A 17,672-nucleotide genomic window follows, 5' to 3' on the forward strand; every position below is an offset into this window, starting at 1 on the left:
AGATATAATATTTTTCTCCCAACATTATGACTTTATAATTTTAGACTTTAGATTTAATGATAAAAATAAAATGAAAACATTATTCCTGTAAAGTTCTTAAGTTTTTGCTTGTAATATTTTGACATTATTCTAATAAATTACACATTTTTATTTTGAGTTTTCTTTTTTCTAGTGTTTTTTAAAATCTATATATATTTATTGTATTATTCTGACTTCAGTCTTGGATATATACAATATATATATATTTTTGTAATATTTCAACTTTATTCCTGTAAACTATTTTTCCCTGAGTATTACAACTTTTCTTCTTATAATATTCATGTACATTTTTAAGTTTTTCTCCTAGGAATAAAAAGAAATTGCAGCTTATTTTGATAAATATTTAGGCCTACATTGCTACTAGATTTTAAAGATGATTATCATGATGATGATGATTGATGATGAGAAAAGCTCAAAAAAAGAAAAGAAAAAAAAGCACTGTACATGCACATGCCTTACATTTTGTATTTCTGCACTACATGCAAAATGTTACAAGTTTTTTTTTTTTTTTACTTACTTGATTAAGCTACTTGGTACTTGATTTGGTGTTTGTGCAGTGAGATCGCCTGTTCGTATATAATTCCCGATGTCTTGTTTACACCACAACATCCCTTGACAGCAAGTCTTGCATGTCAAGAAGTTTCTCGAACATCATGTCATATTTCCTAAAAACGGATCATGGATGCCATTTTGACAGTGACCGTTTCCAACAGAGCTCCTCCAAGACCAGCGAGCCCTTGCGAGCCGCCGGGTCGAGGGCAAGGAGTCACCCCGCTGTCAGGCCACGCCAGCTGGGCAGGATGACACCAACATAGACCTCAGCTATGTAGAAGTGGAGCAGCGGCTGGACAGGCTGCAACAACACCTGAACAGGTGCGGCAGGGAAACGAATAAAAGGCCTACGGGTGGCCGCTGGGTTACAACGTGGTCATCGTACGAGCGGACACCTCCAGTTCTGTGCCGTGTTGTGCTATTTTGACCTCAGGCTGGAGTGCCAGATGACGGCCGACGTACAAGCCATCCTCCAGCTCCTCCAGAGGCAAACGACGGCCTTCCCGCCTGCCTACAGCACCGTCCAGCACGGAGGAGAAGAGGATGAGCGTCAGGGTGCAGCCGGAGTCGCACATCCAGACAACTCCCAGACGCAGACATCCAACTCGGGTAGACTAAACAAGCCTTCATCTTTGGCACCCCTTATAACAACAATTCAACATACTGTGGGTATAAAAAGTCTACACACCCCTGTTCAAATGCCAGGTTTATGGGGTATAAAAAAAATTTGACCAATATTTCATAGCATTGAATATTTTCCCCATCATTAATGTAACCTATTACGGAAGTGTATTGCATTCACTTGAAAAAATAAAAAAGAAAACAATTTGGGGGGGACTGGTTTTTTTGAATATTTTTTTTAAAAATTCAGTTTTTCTGAATATTCTTTTCTGTTTTACAGATTTTTTTTTCTCTGTCAAAAAATTATTCAGAAAAACAGGCTGAAAAAAAATATTCAGAAAAACAGGAGGAAAAATTACTCAGAAAAACGGGGGGGATTATTCAGGAAAAACAGGGGGGAAATTAGTCCAAAAAACAGGATTATTTTTTTTTTAACAAAAAAATCAATATTCCGAAAAACAGAGCTGGTGTTCTGTTTTTTTGAGTTTTTTTGTTTTTTTAACCTCTGAACTCGTTGCAGACTCGCTAATAGCGGAAACGGATACTTTCCCACATACGTATATATATCCCACATAAGATGGTCATGTTTACTTACTGGCTCTCAATAAAGGAATGAATGTGTATATTGTATTGTGGTTTGTTCTCTAATCTCTGAGGGAAAAAACGTTTTAAAAGTATTCAGAAAAACAGAAAAATAATTATTTTATAAAACAGGGAAAAATTACTCCGAAAAAAATGAAACAAATTATTCAGAAGAACAAAGGAAAAAATATATTTTTTTTTAAAACAGAAAAAAAAATAAAAAAAAAAAAAACAGGGAAAAAAATATTAAATTAAACAGGAAAAAAAGCAAAAAAAAACAAAGCTCCCCCCAAAAACAGGACTTTTTTTTCAAGTGAATGCAATACGCTTCCGTAACCTATATATTGAAAGCAAAAAGAAAAAGAAAAAAAGGGTCAGGAAAAGCCTACTTGAACATGTGAACTTTATCAGGGATTAATGGCAGTAGGTATGTGCTGACTGAAGTTTCCCATGAGTTTGAATGTAATTGGTTTATTCTGAACACAGTCACAACCATTTAGAATAGGGTGTACAAACTTATGCAACCATGTTATATTACCTCAAAAATATTGTTATTTTTTATGCAATTGGGTTGTATGAGTTAGTGGTTCTCAAATAGGGTATGTGAAGGCACTGCAGGGGGTAGCAAGAGTTTAAAATAAATTTAAAAAGCCGCATCCATGCAAAAATCTTTTAGACATATTTCAAAATGTCATGAAAATCTAAGTTAATAAAATGAGCTTTATATTCAGTAGGCTATTAAATGTCATTGTCCTAAAAACTGTCTTCTCAAAATTGTATTTAAAATTAAGTTATTGATTTCTTTTTTAGAATAGATTTTTTCTATAATCCCAAAGGAGGACACTTTAATGGTGATATTTTTTTGTGCACAAATGTTTATTTGTAATTATTTCCTTTTTTGTATTTTTTTTTTTTTAGTCTTTTCATTTCCAAATAGTTCATTATACAAAAGAAGCTCCAAAGTTTAATAAATCAGACAATTATGTTTTTTTGTTGTTATTGTTGTGTGTTTTTTCAAGCAAAGATTTTGCACTGGTTAGGGGGTACTTGGCTGAATAAGTATTTCATAGGGGTTACATCACAATTTTTTTTTTTAAATATTAATGTTGGGCTCATTTTGTGACAAAACAATATTCGAACAGGGGTGTGTAAACTTTTTATAACCACTGTAACCACCATGTGTACTCCTAAATGCCATAGGACGTATTTTTGTTCAACCTTCTTATTCACAATCTGTTTAATAGAAACCTAACCAAATTACATTGAAAGAAATTAAATATTGATTGACGATTCATCCAACTTCCTTGACTTTTGTTCTTTTTCAGACTCGTGGCCCACAAGAGGTCAGACTGCGCCGCACACAAACTCATCCAGGTGTGAACCGAGCTGGACTGGAACAGGGACTCCCAATGGGAAACGTCACGTGTACTCTGTTGAATGACGCCAACGTCCCTGCAGACCGACAATGTCACCAGCAGCTCGGCACCAGCGGGACTCCATGGGCCCGCATCTGACCCGAGGCTTCTTTGGAAGTTTCCTTCCCCGCGCTCCCAAGACGACCAAGGACTTTCTTTTAAGTTTGACTCAGGGTCGAAGAAGTTGAATATGCAAAGGAACAACAAATAACTTCCATTCCTTTACAGAAAATCCCTTCCTAATTGTAATTTGGATTTCTTAAGTCCATTTATACACGATTATATTGAACATATATGAAGATAATGTACTTTAATGTATTTCAAGTACAACATTTAAATGACATGAGATGTGCATGTTTGTTTTTTAAAGTATTTTTGGTTTCTGACGCATGTTCCTTAAATTGATTAATCCCCACAGCACTTACGAATGTAGCTGGCAAAGTCAATTTTTTTTTTGCTAGTTGTCTTCCTCACAGGGGACACGAGAGAAACTTCTTGCCGGGCATATTCGCATTTCACTTTGTGAGGTTGCCGTGTTTTTCACAGCAGCTTCAAGTGGACGGAAAGTTGACGTACATCCCATAATGTTGGCCTGCTTTGCTTCTGGTCATTTAACAAGCTCTAGGAATATCCTCATGCATAGTAAGAACCTAGTCAGTTACTACTTTCAACCAGTCTGCCTTTTCTTGAACATATTTTGCATTTCTCACCCCTTCTCAATTGCGTACATGTTAGGTTTGTCATTTCTGAAATGACATCATTGATTAAAACTTTTGAGGTAATTGTCTTCAAGGTAACATTTCACGGGTGAACTTTATTTGACATCAGGTCAACTTTTCAATGCACGTCCAACTGTTGAATTTTGTGTTCTCCCAAAAGGACCTACAATTCACAACAGGTGTTTGACCCATGAACATTTCCCAACTTGCATGTCTTTCTGTATCTGTGGCAGTCTCTGTATCGATTTTACAAGCTGTTGATGACAATCCGAGCTCACTGGATGGGAACGAGATAATGAGGTAATTTATGCTCTACTTACTTTACTGGTCTACTTGGGACACAATTTTCCAGAATTCATAACCAGTCATTCAAATTTGCAACTGTTTGCACATTCTTTAGAAGAAAAAAAAAGAAGAAAAGATGTACTGGATTATGCAAGTGGCACATTTTTAATCTAGTGCTGATCACATTTGTGTTTTTTTGGCCATGTGATACAATGCTCCACTTTCCACAGCTAATTTGAATGTTCATGTTCTTTAATGAAATTGGAACAAATGTGTAAGTACACTTAAAAAATACACAATTGTACAAAGTCAATAAACACACAATGTAGTAAACAGTTTGTGAGTAGCAAAATATAATCTCTCCTACATGGATTATGTGCACTCTTCTTGGGACTAGAAAATAAAAATGTTGCGTATACATGTATGTGAAATATAGACATATATAATAAGTATGAAGTTGTTATATGGATGTATTTATAAATTTCATCCCATTCATGAGGGTATTAAAAGAAACAGGTGTCACAGGATCTCTTATTCAAACTATTAGTATTTGGCGTCACACATGTATTAATTCATACAAGTATGCATACATCCACTTATAAGCAAATCAATTCTTAATAGCAAGCTTTACAGACCATAATGGTCACTGGTCTCTAATCCCTCCAGGGACCCGACTGGCCATAATTGTTGTACAGTGATTGGTCCAGGAGCAATCCTGCTTGGCTCCCCAAGGGATTTTTGGACTCATAGCTCCGCCCACCAGCAACACTTAAATGGCCATTGTGCACTGGATGAACTGCCCAAAGAGAAAACAAAAGAACAAACTGAAGCTGGTTCAAACACAACTTAATAACAATAATAATAATAATAATAATAATAAACAACAATAATAATAATTGTGTTAAGGAGAACTCTGCTTTGAAAACAGCTGCAAGTGAACGAATTATAGGCAAAAAAATTCAATAACCTATAAATATTCGATTGTCATCATGTTGCTGAAAATATGTTTGTGAGCATTCTTCACTTTCGACAGACATGCAAACTAATCAATATGATCACTGCGTCCTGACAGAAAACGTTGAAGTTGAGTGAATCGCATTTTAAAAGATGAACAATTGAGTTAAGAGAGCTAGTTTAGCTTGAGCTTCTCATGCTAGCTACATACCCGCCAACTACTTTTCTGCCATAAGTTTAGTAGCGTCAAGCGGGTTGTTTTAACATTTCACATGACAGCACATATAAAAACACATGTTGGCGGAACCGTGACTTACATCGTCATAGCTGAAGTGCACGGAACCTTGCTGCATGGTGTCTCTCCTCCTAAAATGATCTGCAGTAGGAATAAATGTAAACGTAAATGTCAGAGCTATTTGAAATCAATTTGCTGCCTCGCATATTGTGCATGTGGTACCTGTGAGAGCACGGAGCTTGACACAGCAGGCCACATAATCGTCAAAGTAGACCCGACCGCCTTTGTTGTAGCGCTTGATGATGGCGATGAGTGTCTGAGGACTGATGCGGTGTCCTGGTTTAAGTGGGGGGGATACATGTTATAACTTCACTTTAATAGTGTCATTTATTCTGTGAGCAAGCTCGGGACTCCATTTTTCTGTATAACAAATCATATTTTTCATTGAAATTAACTGAAATCAACATGTTCCAGCTCTACAAATACACAAATGTTCTTTTTTTAATTAAGGAAAAATAGCACCGTATCCTAAAATAAAACTATTAAAAACAAAATAATAGTAAAAGAGAAAAAAATAAAAAAATAAAAATAGCACCGTATCCTAAAATAAAAATATTAAAAACAAAATAATAGTAAAAGAGAAAAAATAAAAATAGCAATGAATCATAAAATAAAAATATTAAAGTCAAACTAGTAATAAAAGAGAACCAGAAAGTCCCCCCGAATGACCACAAAAAAAGAAAAGAAAATGTGAATCTTGTAATATCACCAACTACCACTAGATGGCAGACATGTCTTCGTCGCACTTACAATGGGTCTTTTACTGCCCTATGCTACAATATGAGTAAGCCGAATAATTTTTGTGCGGATTTGGATTGACATGCAGGACAAACATACTACCACAATAATATTAAAATTTTGAGTGTGTGGATATTTGTTAAAAAATGCACAAAATGAGTTCTTGCACTTCATGTTGCTTTGCTGTTCAGCAGTTTTGGACCGTCCTTGAATGGTCATTTTTATGCAAGAACGCCTTTTGCACTGAAATGTTCATGTGTGTGTTTTGTCCATATTAAAAATTGCATTTTGTCATACATCTGGTTAGGAAGTGTGTGGTCCTATTGCCCCCCCCCCCCCCCCCCCCCCTGTGCAATCAGTCGGTTTGGCTGTGTACCACGCGGTTAGCTCCGCGATAATTGTGACTAATTGACACCCATGCAAAAAGGCTTGTCATTTCCCATAGAAGCCACAAGATGGCAGCAAACCCCCCTTTTTTTCCTATTAGACAAGGCTATGGTCAACCAAAATGAAGATGATGCTGCTCACATCAGTTCAACATTGGTTACCACCACCACCAGATGGCACCATTTTCATATTAGACATGACTTTGGCCTGAGTAGAAAAACAAATAGGAGAATTTGTGAAGGTCAAACTGCGACATATTTTCACGCCGTTAGTAATATCCAAACGTATTGTTGTTTTTAGTTGGATGCGGAAGCATCATCAGTCTCTTACCCATCGAGCTGATTGCCTGCGTCATCTCGTGGTGCTCAATAGTGCCACTCCTGTCCCGGTCAAACATGATGAAGTTCTGCTTCCAGCCGTTGAGCGCCAAAAACAGCTCCTTGAACTCATTGAAGCCCATCTTGCCCGTAAAGTCCCTCTGGTGGGCGTGGTGAAGGTTCAATAGCTGATGATGTAAAACAACCTCATTGCTGCGGTCACACAAAAGGATACATCGAGCATCGCGATCATGATTCTGCATGTCTCCAGGCTAAACGCTGCAACATGGAGAAGAAGAAGAAGAAGAAGAAGAAACGATTAGTACAAACAAGCACAACTTCGGGGAGCTTCAGCACGAGGAATGCCACTCACGGCTGTAGGTTCCAGTGAAGCCAGACTGAGTTAAACACCTCTGCAACTCCATTGCATCTACCTCACCGTCCTGCACAGAAACAATCAGACCAAATTGTACCTGACTACAAGCTAAATTAAAAGACAACATTTTTTCATACCTGTCCAGCAATGGCTGTGAAGTAACCCCACATTGGGTCGTTGGCAGCTGGAGCCATAGCGCCATATGAGCCCGGATAGCATCCTCCGTACGGGGTGCATCCACCACCCTGGAGCGGCATGCCTCCCATTGGGCCAAGCATTGGTCCACCCATGTGATTGGGCATTGGTCTCCGCATTGGTGCTCCAGGCATTCCTTGGGTTGGCATTGGGCTGCCAAACTGACAAAGGAAATTGCCCATTATTTAGAAGACTATAACAGCATATATAGACTATGACATCATCGTCCTGTTCCTGCCTCATGTTTAACTTTACACATGATATCAATGATAAGGTGCGCAAGAGTATGCAGTATGGACAAAACCAACCAATCACATACCTTGTTGACTTGATAATGCAGGGTGATAAGTCTTAATAATACCGGATATACAATAAAAACTCTAACTGTAGAGATGCCATCTATTTTTTGGCATAGCGTAGCAAATAATTGTCAGACACACCCTAGCATTCCTTGTCATACACACGGTCCAACCCATTACTATGTTTAGTGTTTAGACAAAAGCAGCATTCCACCGAGCATTATAAAATACAATTACAATTTTACAATTCAAATACATATATTTTTTAATATGTTGCTTTCATTGAAACATGATTCACTAAGAATAATAAGTTAAAATGTATTTTTTTAAATACATTCATCTCATTTAATAACTCGATAACTGAAATCAGGTATTAATATTTTAAATAATAGAATACAAATTATGTTAAAATAGGTATTTAACATATGTAAATCAAAGAGCGTTATTTTATCAAATCTCTGGCTAATCAAATATAATTCGATAGACTATGAATACAATTCTAAAATGAACAACCGTTTTATTTGTTGTACTAATACAGCCACTCCACACCCCCAATAAAGTGTTTAGTTAACATTCATCTTTATTTACATTTGATTGATATCTCATTAAATAATTTCAGTGTCGATTTATTGTAAACAATAAAATAAGCAATATCATTTTCTTTCTTCCGCCTCCTTCGCATTATAAGCAAAGCCAGACACATTTATAAAACAGAGCTGCTTGCCTACTCTAAATCTAAGCAAGTGGTAAGGCACCCGGCTACTTTCTGATCGGTCGCTTCGCAACAAAAGACAAATATGGGCAATGCTTACGTGCTTCCGCAGACATGTCTTTGCTACCCAGGAGGTTACACGCCACTCGGCTGTGCGCAAAAGCAAATGTGTGTAAAGCGTCCGAAGATATGTTTGTGCTGTTTTATCAGTTTTAAGCTTTGTTATTATTCATTGGTTAGCAAACAAATGGCATCGCTACCGGCACTAACCAATTTAGTTAAACAGTGGTTGGTGAGATTTTTCCAACCCGGAAGTCATTTACCTCCGGTCATTTCAACCCTAAACAAAAAGTTATTTTGTTTTCAATCACACAAAACACGAGGAATAAATCGCCATCTTTGTGCTTCAAAACTGCGAAATACTTGGTGAAGCGCACGCGCGACACTCACGACCACGGAATGTAACTCGATTATAAAGAAAAACTTGAGCACGTTGAATGTACTCACCCCACCGTATCCCGGGTAGGCCATATGTTGATCTAAATGGCACAAATAGCACAAATTGAAAATGTTTTAGCCGTGAAGAACACAAGTGACACCTTTTCTACTTCCGGTAACTAAGAGCCAGGCGGGACCGGATATTCAAGCCACGACGTGACGTATTTAGAAAGGCCCCGCGCGTTGGGTCTGTTCCTCGGTGAAATAAACTTGACAGGGCAATCTCTAATTATTCATACAAAAAATACGAGGAATAATAGATTTGCAACCGAGATATGCACGAAATCTTGCATGCGTATGTTACGACAACTACAGACACAAAGGTTAGCAAACACACCATAGACAAAAACAACACCTAATCTGTTTATAGCGCCATATTATGCGTTGGCGACAGCGCCATATTGGATGTGGCAAAGTAACGTTTCGAGCTGTACTGCAAAACAGGGTTGGGGAATCCAGCTCCAGAAAGAAAAACTCTACCACAGATTGGCTTTAGCCACAGTTGCTTCTACTTAACTGGCAGGCAAACCACCTCATAGAAGCACCTGTTGAGTAGAAGCAACTGTGGCTAAAGTCAAACTGTTTCAGGCTTTGTTTTCCCTGGACCTGGATTTACCAACCCTGACTGTAAACTAATGCAACTAATGTAAAATTAAACCCAAATTATAACCTTACAAGAGTAAAGACATGTCAAGCAATTCATGTACTGTACTAACAATCATATTGCGACAAATAGTATATACTGCAGATGGACACATTTTTACAATTTTAAAACTCAGGAGTGACTGCCACATTTTGTCACTTAGAACGTTATATATTTGTAATACTTTTTAAATGTTTTATCATCCATCCATACATCCATTTTCTTAACCGCTTTTCCTCACAAAGGTCGCGGGGGGCGCTGGATCCAGCTTCGGGCAGTAGGCAGGGTACACCCTGAACTGGTTGCCAGCCAATCGCAGATGTTTTATCATGTTTTTTTTTTAAATTTAAAATATATATATATTTATGTTTTAATATGTTATTAACTTTTTTTAGCAGCATTTTGGTGTCAACTCCTGTTGACTATTAAACGTGCTATATAAATAAGGTATGGTATGGTATAGAACGGTATGTGGTACGGTACGGTATGGTATTGCAGCAGTGTAACACTGAGTTTATAGTAGGCGGGAAATAAGCAATAATCAATATACAGAAATAGAAGGCCCCAAAATTTTGTCCCGGGCCCTATGGGTGTGGGGGGATTGTGTGCTTGTGTGTATCCATGCTTTAAATGACCATTAAAAAAAAGTGAAGTGGCTTCACTGATTGTGCTTGTTTATTCCTATTGATCAAAACTGAAATTTAAGTTTAAAACCCTACTTTGAAAGCCTAAACCTAGTTTAAAACCCTACTTTGAAACCCTAACCCTAGTTTAAAACCCTACTTTGAAACACTAACCCTAGTTTAAAACCCAACTTTGAAACCCTATCCCTAGTTTAAAACCCTACTTTGAAACCCTAACCCTAGTTTTAAACCCTATTTTGTAACCCTAACCCTAGTTTAAACCCCTACTTTGAAACCCTAACCCTAGTTTTAAACCCTTCTTTGTAACCCTAACCCTAGTTTAAACCCCTACTTTGAAACCCTAACCCTAGTTTACAATCCTACTTTGAAACCCTAACCCTAGTTTAAACCCCTACTTTGAAACCCTAACCCTAGTTTTAAACCCTTCTTTGTAACCCTAACCCTAGTTTAAACCCCTACTTTGAAACCCTAACCCTAGTTTACAATCCTACTTTGAAACCCTAACCCTAGATTTAAACCCTACATTGAAACCCTAACCCTAGTTAAAACCCCTACATTGAAATCCTAACCCTAGTTTAAAACCCTACTTTGAAACCCTAACCCTAGTTTAAAACCCTACTTTGAAACCCTAACCCTAGTTTAAAACCCTACTTTGAAACCCTAACCCTAGTTTAAAACCCTACTAACCCTAGTTTAAAAGCCTACTTTGAAACCCTAACCCTAGTTTAAAACCCTACTTTGAAACCCTAACCCTAGTTTAAAACCCTACTTTGTCACCCTAACCCTAGTTTAAAACCCTATTTTGAAACCCTAACCCTAATTTTGAACCCTACTTTGTAACCCTAACCCTAGTTTAAAACCCTATTTTGAAACCCTAACCCTAGTTTAAAACCCTACTATGAAACCCTTACCCTAGTTTTAAACCCTACTTTGAAACCCTAACCCTAGTTTAAAACCCTACTTTGAAACCCTAACCCTAGTTTTAAACCCTACTTTGTAACCCTAACCCTAGTTTAAACCCCTACTTTGAAACCCTAACCCTAGTTTTAAACCCTTCTTTGTAACCCTAACCCTAGTTTAAAACCATACTTTGAAACCCTAACCCTAGTTTAAAATCCTACTTTGAAACCCTAACCCTAGTTTTAAACCCTACTTTGAAACCCTAACCTTAGTTAAAATCCCTACATTGAAACTCTAACCCTAGTTTAAAACCCTAACCCTAGTTTAAAACCCTACTTTGAAACCCTAACCTGAGTTTAAACCCTACTTTGAAACCCTAACCCGAGTTAAAACCCCTACATTAAAACCCTAACCCTAGTTTAAAACCCTACTTTGAAACCCTAACCCTAGTTTAAAATCCTACTTTGAAACCCTAACCCGAGTTTAAAACCCTACTTTGAAACCCTAACCCTAATTTAATACCCTACTTTGTAACCCTAACCCTAGTTTAAACCCCTACTTTGAAAACCTAACACTAGTTTTAAACCCTACTTTGAAACCCTAACCCTAGTTTAAAACCCTACTTTGAAACCCTAACCCTAGTTTAAAATCCTACTTTGAAACCCTAACCCGAGTTTAAAACCCTACTTTGAAACCCTAACCCTAGTTTTAAACCCCTACATTGAAACCGTAACCCTAGTTTAAAACCCTACTTTGAAACCCTAACCCTAGTTTAAAATCCTACTTTGAAACCCTAACCCTAGTTTAAAACCCTACTTTGAAACCCTAACCCTAGTTAAAAACCCTACTTTGAAACCCTAAGCCCTGTTTAAAACCCTACTTTGTAACCCTAACCCTAGTTTTAAACCCTACTTTAAAACCCTAACCGTAGTTTAAAACCCCACTTTGTAACCTTACCCTAGTTTTAAACCCTACTTTGAAACCCTAACCCTAATTTTAAACCCTACTTTGAAACCCTAACCTTAGTTTTAATCCCTACTTTGTAACCCTACCCCTAGTTTAAACCCCTACTTTAAAACCCTAACCCTATTTATAAACCCTACTTTGAAACCCTAACCTTAGTTTGAAATCATACTTTGAAACCCTAACCCTAGTTTAAACCCTACTTTGAAACCCTAACCCTAGTTTTAAACCCTACTTTGAAACCCTAACCGTAGTTTAAACCCCTACTTTGAAACCCTAACCCTAGTTTTAAACCCTACTTTGTAACCCTAACCCTAGTTTAAAACCCTACTTTTAAACCCTAACCCTAGTTTAAAACCCTACTATGAAAACCTAACCCTAGTTTTAAACCCTACTTTGAAACCCTAACCCTAGTTTAAAACTCTACTTTGAAACCCTAACCCTAGCTTAAAACCCGACTTTGAAACCCTACTTTGAAACCCTAACCCTAGTTTAAAACCCTACTTTGTAACCCTAACCCTAGTTTAAACCCTTTCTTTGAAACCCTAACCCTAGTTTAAACCCCTACTTTAAAACCCTAACCCTAGTTTAAACCCCTACTTTTAAACCCTAACCCTAGTATAAAACCCTACTTTGAAACCCTAACCCTAGGTTAAACCCCTACTTTGAAACCCTAACCCTAGTTTTAAACCCTACTTTGTAACCCTAACCCTAGTTTAAAACCCTACTTTTAAACCCTAACCCTAGTTTAAAACCCTACTATGAAACCCTAACCCTAGTTTTAAACCCTACTTTGAAACCCTAACCCTAGTTTAAAACCCTACTTTGAAACCCTAACCCTAGCTTAAAACCCGACTTTGAAACCCTACTTTGAAACCCTAACCCTAGTTTAAAACCCTAATTTGTAACCCTAACCCTAGTTTAAACCCTTTCTTTGAAACCCTAACCCTAGTTTAAACCCCTACTTTAAAACCCTAACCCTAGTTTAAACCCCTACTTTTAAACCCTAACCCTAGTATAAAACCCTACTTTGAAACCCTAACCCTAGGTTAAACCCCTACTTTGAAACCCTAACCCTAGTTTTAAACCCTACTTTGTAACCCTAACCCTAGTTTAAACCCTTACTTTGAAACCCTAACCCTAGTTTAAACCCCTACTTTGAAACCCTAACCCTAGTTTAAAACCCTAATTTGAAACCCTAACCCTAGTTTAAACCCCTACTTTGAAACCTTAACCCTAGTTTTAAACCCTACTTTGTAACCCTAACCCTAGTTTAAAACCCTACTTTTAAACCCTAACTCTAGTTTAAACCCCTACTTTGAAACCCTAACCCTAGTTTAAAACACTAATTTGAAACCCTAACCCTAGATTAAAGCCCTACTTTGAAACCCTAACCCTAGTTTTGAACCCTACTTTTAAACCCTAACCCTAGTTTAAAACCCTACTATGAAACCCTAATCCTAGTTTTAAACCCTACTTTGAAACCCTAACCCTAGTTTAAAACCCTACTTTGAAACCCTAACCCTAGTTTTAAACCCTACTTTTAAACCCTAAACCTAGTTTTAAACCCTTCTTTGTAACCCGAACCCTAGTTTAAACCCCTACTTTAAAACCCTAACCCTAGTTTACACCCCTACTTTGAAACCCTAACCCTAGTTTAAAACCCTACTTTGAAACCCTAACCCTAGTTTAAACCCCTACTTTGAAACCCTAACCCAAGTTTAAACCCTTACTTTGAAACCCTAACCCTGGTTTAAAACCCTACTTTGAAACCCTAACCCTAGATTAAAACACTTTTTTGTAACACTAACCCTAGTTTAAACCCCTAATTTGAAACCCTAACCCTAGTTTAAACTCCTACTTTGAAACCCTAACCCTTGTTTTAAACCCTAATTTGTAACCCTAACCCTAGTTTAAAACCCTACTTTTAAACCCTAACCCTACTTAAAACCCTACTATGAAACCCTAACCCTAGTTTTAAACCCTTCTTTTAAACCCTAACCCTAGTTTAAACCCCTACTTTGAAACCCTTACCCTAGTTTACACCTCTACTTTGAAACCCTAAACCTAGTTTAAAACCCTACTTTGAAACCCTAACCCTAGTTTAAACCCCTAATTTGAAACCCTAACCCTAGTTAAAACCCCTACTTTGAAACCCTAACCCTAGTTTAAAACCCTACTTTGAAACCCTAACCCTAGTTTAAAACCTGACTTTGAAACCCTACTTTGAAACCCTACTTTGAAACCCTAACGCTAGTTTAAAACCCTACTTTGTAACCCTAACCCTAGTTTAAACCCCTACTTTGAAACCTTAACCCTAGTTTAAACCCCTACTTTAAAACCCTAACCCTAGTTTAAACCCCTACTTTGAAACCCTAACCCTAGTATAAAACCCTACTTTGAAACCCTAACCCCAGTTTAAACCCCTAATTTGAAACCCTAACCCTAGTTTAAACCCCTACTTTGAAACCTTAACCCTAGTTTTAAACCCTACTTTGTAACCCTAACCCTAGTTTAAAACCCTACTTTCAAAACCTAACCCTAGTTTAAACCCCTACTTTGAAACCCTAACCCTAGTTTAAACCCCTACTTTGAAACCCTAACCCTAGTTTACACCCCTACTTTGAAACCCTAACCCTAGTTTAAAACCCTACTTTGAAACCCTAACCCTAGTTTAAACCCCTAATTTGAAACCCTAACCCTAGTTTAAACCCATACTTTGAAACCCTAACCCTAGTTTAAAACCCTACTTTGAAACCCTAACCCTAGTTTAAAACCCTACTTTTAAACCCTAACCCTAGTTTAAACCCCTACTTTGAAACCCTTACCCCAGTTTAAACCCCTAATTTGAAACCCTAACCCTAATTTAAACTCCTAATTTGAAACCCTAACCCTAGTTTAAACTCCTACTTTGAAACCCTAACCCTTGTTTTAAACCCTAATTTGTAACCCAACCCTAGTTTAAAACCCTACTTTTAAACCCTAACCCTACTTAAAACCCTACTATGAAACCCTAACCCTAGTTTTAAACCCTTCTTTTAAACCCTAACCCTAGTTTAAACCCCTACTTTGAAACCCTTACCCTAGTTTACACCTCTACTTTGAAACCCTAAACCTAGTTTAAAACCCTACTTTGAAACCCTAACCCTAGTTTTAAACCCTACTTTGTAACCCTAACCCTAGTTTAAACCCCTACTTTGAAACCCTAACCCGAGTTTAAACCCCTAATTTGAAACCCTAACCCTAGTTTAAAACCCTACTTTGAAACCCTAACCCTAGTTTTAAACCCTACTTTGTAACCCTAACCCTAGTTTAAACCCCTAATTTGAAACCCTAACCCTAGTTTAAACCCCTACTTTGAAACACTAACCCTAATTTTAAACCCTAATTTGTAACCCTAACCCTAGTTTAAAACCCTACTTTTAAACCCTAACCCTAGTTTAAACCCCTACTTTGAAACCCTAACCCTGGTTTAAACCCCTACTTTGAAACCCTAACCCTAGTTTAAACCCCTACTTTGAAACCTTAACCCTAGTTTAAAACCCTACATTGAAACCCTACTTTGAAACTCTATTTTGAAACCCTACTTTGAAAACCTACTTTGAAACCCTAACCCTAGTTTAAAACCCTACTTTGTAACCATAACCCTAGTTTAAAACCCTACTATGAAACCCTAACCCTAGTTTTAAACCCTTCTTTTAAACCCTAACCCTAGTTTAAACCCCTACTTTGAAACCCTTACCCTAGTTTACACCTCTACTTTGAAACCCTAAACCTAGTTTAAAACCCTACTTTGAAACCCTAACCCTAGTTTAAACCCCTACTTTGAAACCCTAACCCTAGTTTCAACCCCTACTTTGAAACCCTAACCCCAGTTTAAACCCATAATTTGAAACCCTAACCCTAGTTTAAACCCCTACTTTGAAAACTTAACCCTAGTTTTAAACCCTACTTTGTAACCCTAACCCTAGTTTAAAACCCTACTTTCAAAACCTAACCCTAGTTTAAACCCCTACTTTGAAACCCTAACCCTAGTTTAAACCCCTACTTTGAAACCCTAACCCTAGTTTACACCCCTACTTTGAAACCCTAACCCTAGTTTAAAACCCTACTTTGAAACCCTAACCCTAGTTTAAACCCCTAATTTGAAACCCTAACCCTAGTTTAAACCCCTACTTTGAAACCCTAACCCTAGTTTAAAACCCTTCTTTGAAACCCTAACCCTAGTTTAAAACCGACTTTTAAACCCTACTTTGAAACCCTACTTTGAAACCCTAACCCTAGTTTAAACCCCTACTTTGAAACCTTAACCCTAGTTTAAACCCCTACTTTAAAACCCTAACCCTAGTTTAAACCCCTACTTTGAAACCCTAACCCTAGTATAAAACCCTACTTTGAAACCCTAACCCTAGTTTAAACCCCTACTTTGAAACCCTAGCCCTAGTTTTAAACCCTACTTTGTAACCCTAACCCTAGTTTAAACCCCTACTTTGAAACCCTAACCCTAGTTTAAACCCCTGCTTTGAAACCCTAACCCTAGTTTAAACCCCTACTTTAAAACCCTAACCCTAGGTTAAGCCCCTACTTTGAAACCCTAACCCTAGTTTTAAACCCTACTTTGTAACCCTAACCCTAGTTTAAACCCCTACTTTGAAACCCTAACCCGAGTTTAAACCCCTACTTTGTAACCCTAACCCTAGTTTAAACCCCTAATTTGAAACCCTAACCCTAGTTTAAACCCCTACTTTGAAACACTAACCCTAATTTTAAACCCTAATTTGTAACCCTAACCCTAGTTTAAAACCCTACTTTTAAACCCTAACCCTAGTTTAAACCCCTACTTTGAAACCCTAACCCTGGTTTAAACCCCTACTTTGAAACCCTAACCCTAGTTTAAACCCCTACTTTGAAACCTTAACCCTAGTTTAAAACCCTACATTGAAACCCTACTTTGAAACTCTATTTTGAAACCCTACTTTGAAAACCTACTTTGAAACCCTAACCCTAGTTTAAAACCCTACTTTGTAACCATAACCCTAGTTTAAACCCCTAATTTGAAACCCTAACCCTAGTTTAAACCCCTACTTTGAAACCCTAACCCTAGTTTAAAACCCTACTTTGAAACCCTAACCCTAGTTTAAAACCCGACTTTTAAACCCTACTTTGAAACCCTACTTTGAAACCCTAACCCTAGTTTAAAACCCTACTTTGTAACCCTAACCCTAGTTTAAACCCCTACTTTGAAACCCTAACCCTAGTATAAAACCCTACTTTGAAACCCTAACCCTAGGTTAAGCCCCTACTTTGAAACCCTAACCCTAGTTTTAAACCCTACTTTGTAACCCTAACCCTAGTTTAAACCCCTACTTTGAAACCCTAACCCGAGTTTAAACCCCTACTTTGTAACCCTAACCCTAGTTTAAACCCCTAATTTGAAACCCTAACCCTAGTTTAAACCCCTACTTTGAAACACTAACCCTAATTTTAAACCCTAATTTGTAACCCTAACCCTAGTTTAAAACCCTACTTTTAAACCCT

The 17,672-nt window shown here is 37.5% G+C and overlaps 2 protein-coding genes across 5 annotated transcripts in view; one reads left to right on the top strand and one right to left on the bottom strand.

Moving 5' to 3' along the window:
* Positions 1–4,830, top strand: part of LOC147179903 (voltage-gated inwardly rectifying potassium channel KCNH7-like) — a 27,820-nt gene extending 22,990 nt beyond the window's left edge. For 2 of the 4 annotated variants that reach the window (XM_086067611.1, XM_086067612.1), the window contains 3 exons: positions 753–912; positions 1,025–1,200; positions 3,120–4,826. In XM_086067611.1, coding sequence (XP_085923737.1) covers positions 753–912; positions 1,025–1,200; positions 3,120–3,235 — 452 coding nt within the window. In that variant the 3' untranslated portion in view covers positions 3,236–4,826. Of the gene's footprint in view, positions 1–752; positions 913–1,024; positions 1,201–3,119 lie in introns of all 4 variants that reach the window. The other 2 variants (XM_086067610.1, XM_086067613.1) reach the window with 2 other exon arrangements.
* gca (grancalcin) lies at positions 4,353–9,294 on the bottom strand. Its single transcript, XM_086067614.1, has 8 exons — positions 8,994–9,294; positions 7,418–7,636; positions 7,278–7,347; positions 7,140–7,183; positions 6,918–7,065; positions 5,625–5,738; positions 5,485–5,543; positions 4,353–5,009 (listed from the first exon to the last, which is right to left on the bottom strand). Exons 1-8 carry the CDS (start codon positions 9,015–9,017, stop codon positions 4,983–4,985), a joined length of 705 nt encoding a protein of 234 aa, XP_085923740.1. The 5' UTR covers positions 9,018–9,294; the 3' UTR covers positions 4,353–4,982.
* Positions 9,295–17,672: the final 8,378 nt, after the last annotated feature.

This window comes from Leptonotus elevatus, chromosome 2 (genome assembly GCF_054856555.1).
Source record: "Leptonotus elevatus isolate MCC_2025b chromosome 2, RoL_Lele_1.0, whole genome shotgun sequence".
Lineage (NCBI taxonomy): Eukaryota > Metazoa > Chordata > Actinopteri > Syngnathiformes > Syngnathidae > Leptonotus > Leptonotus elevatus.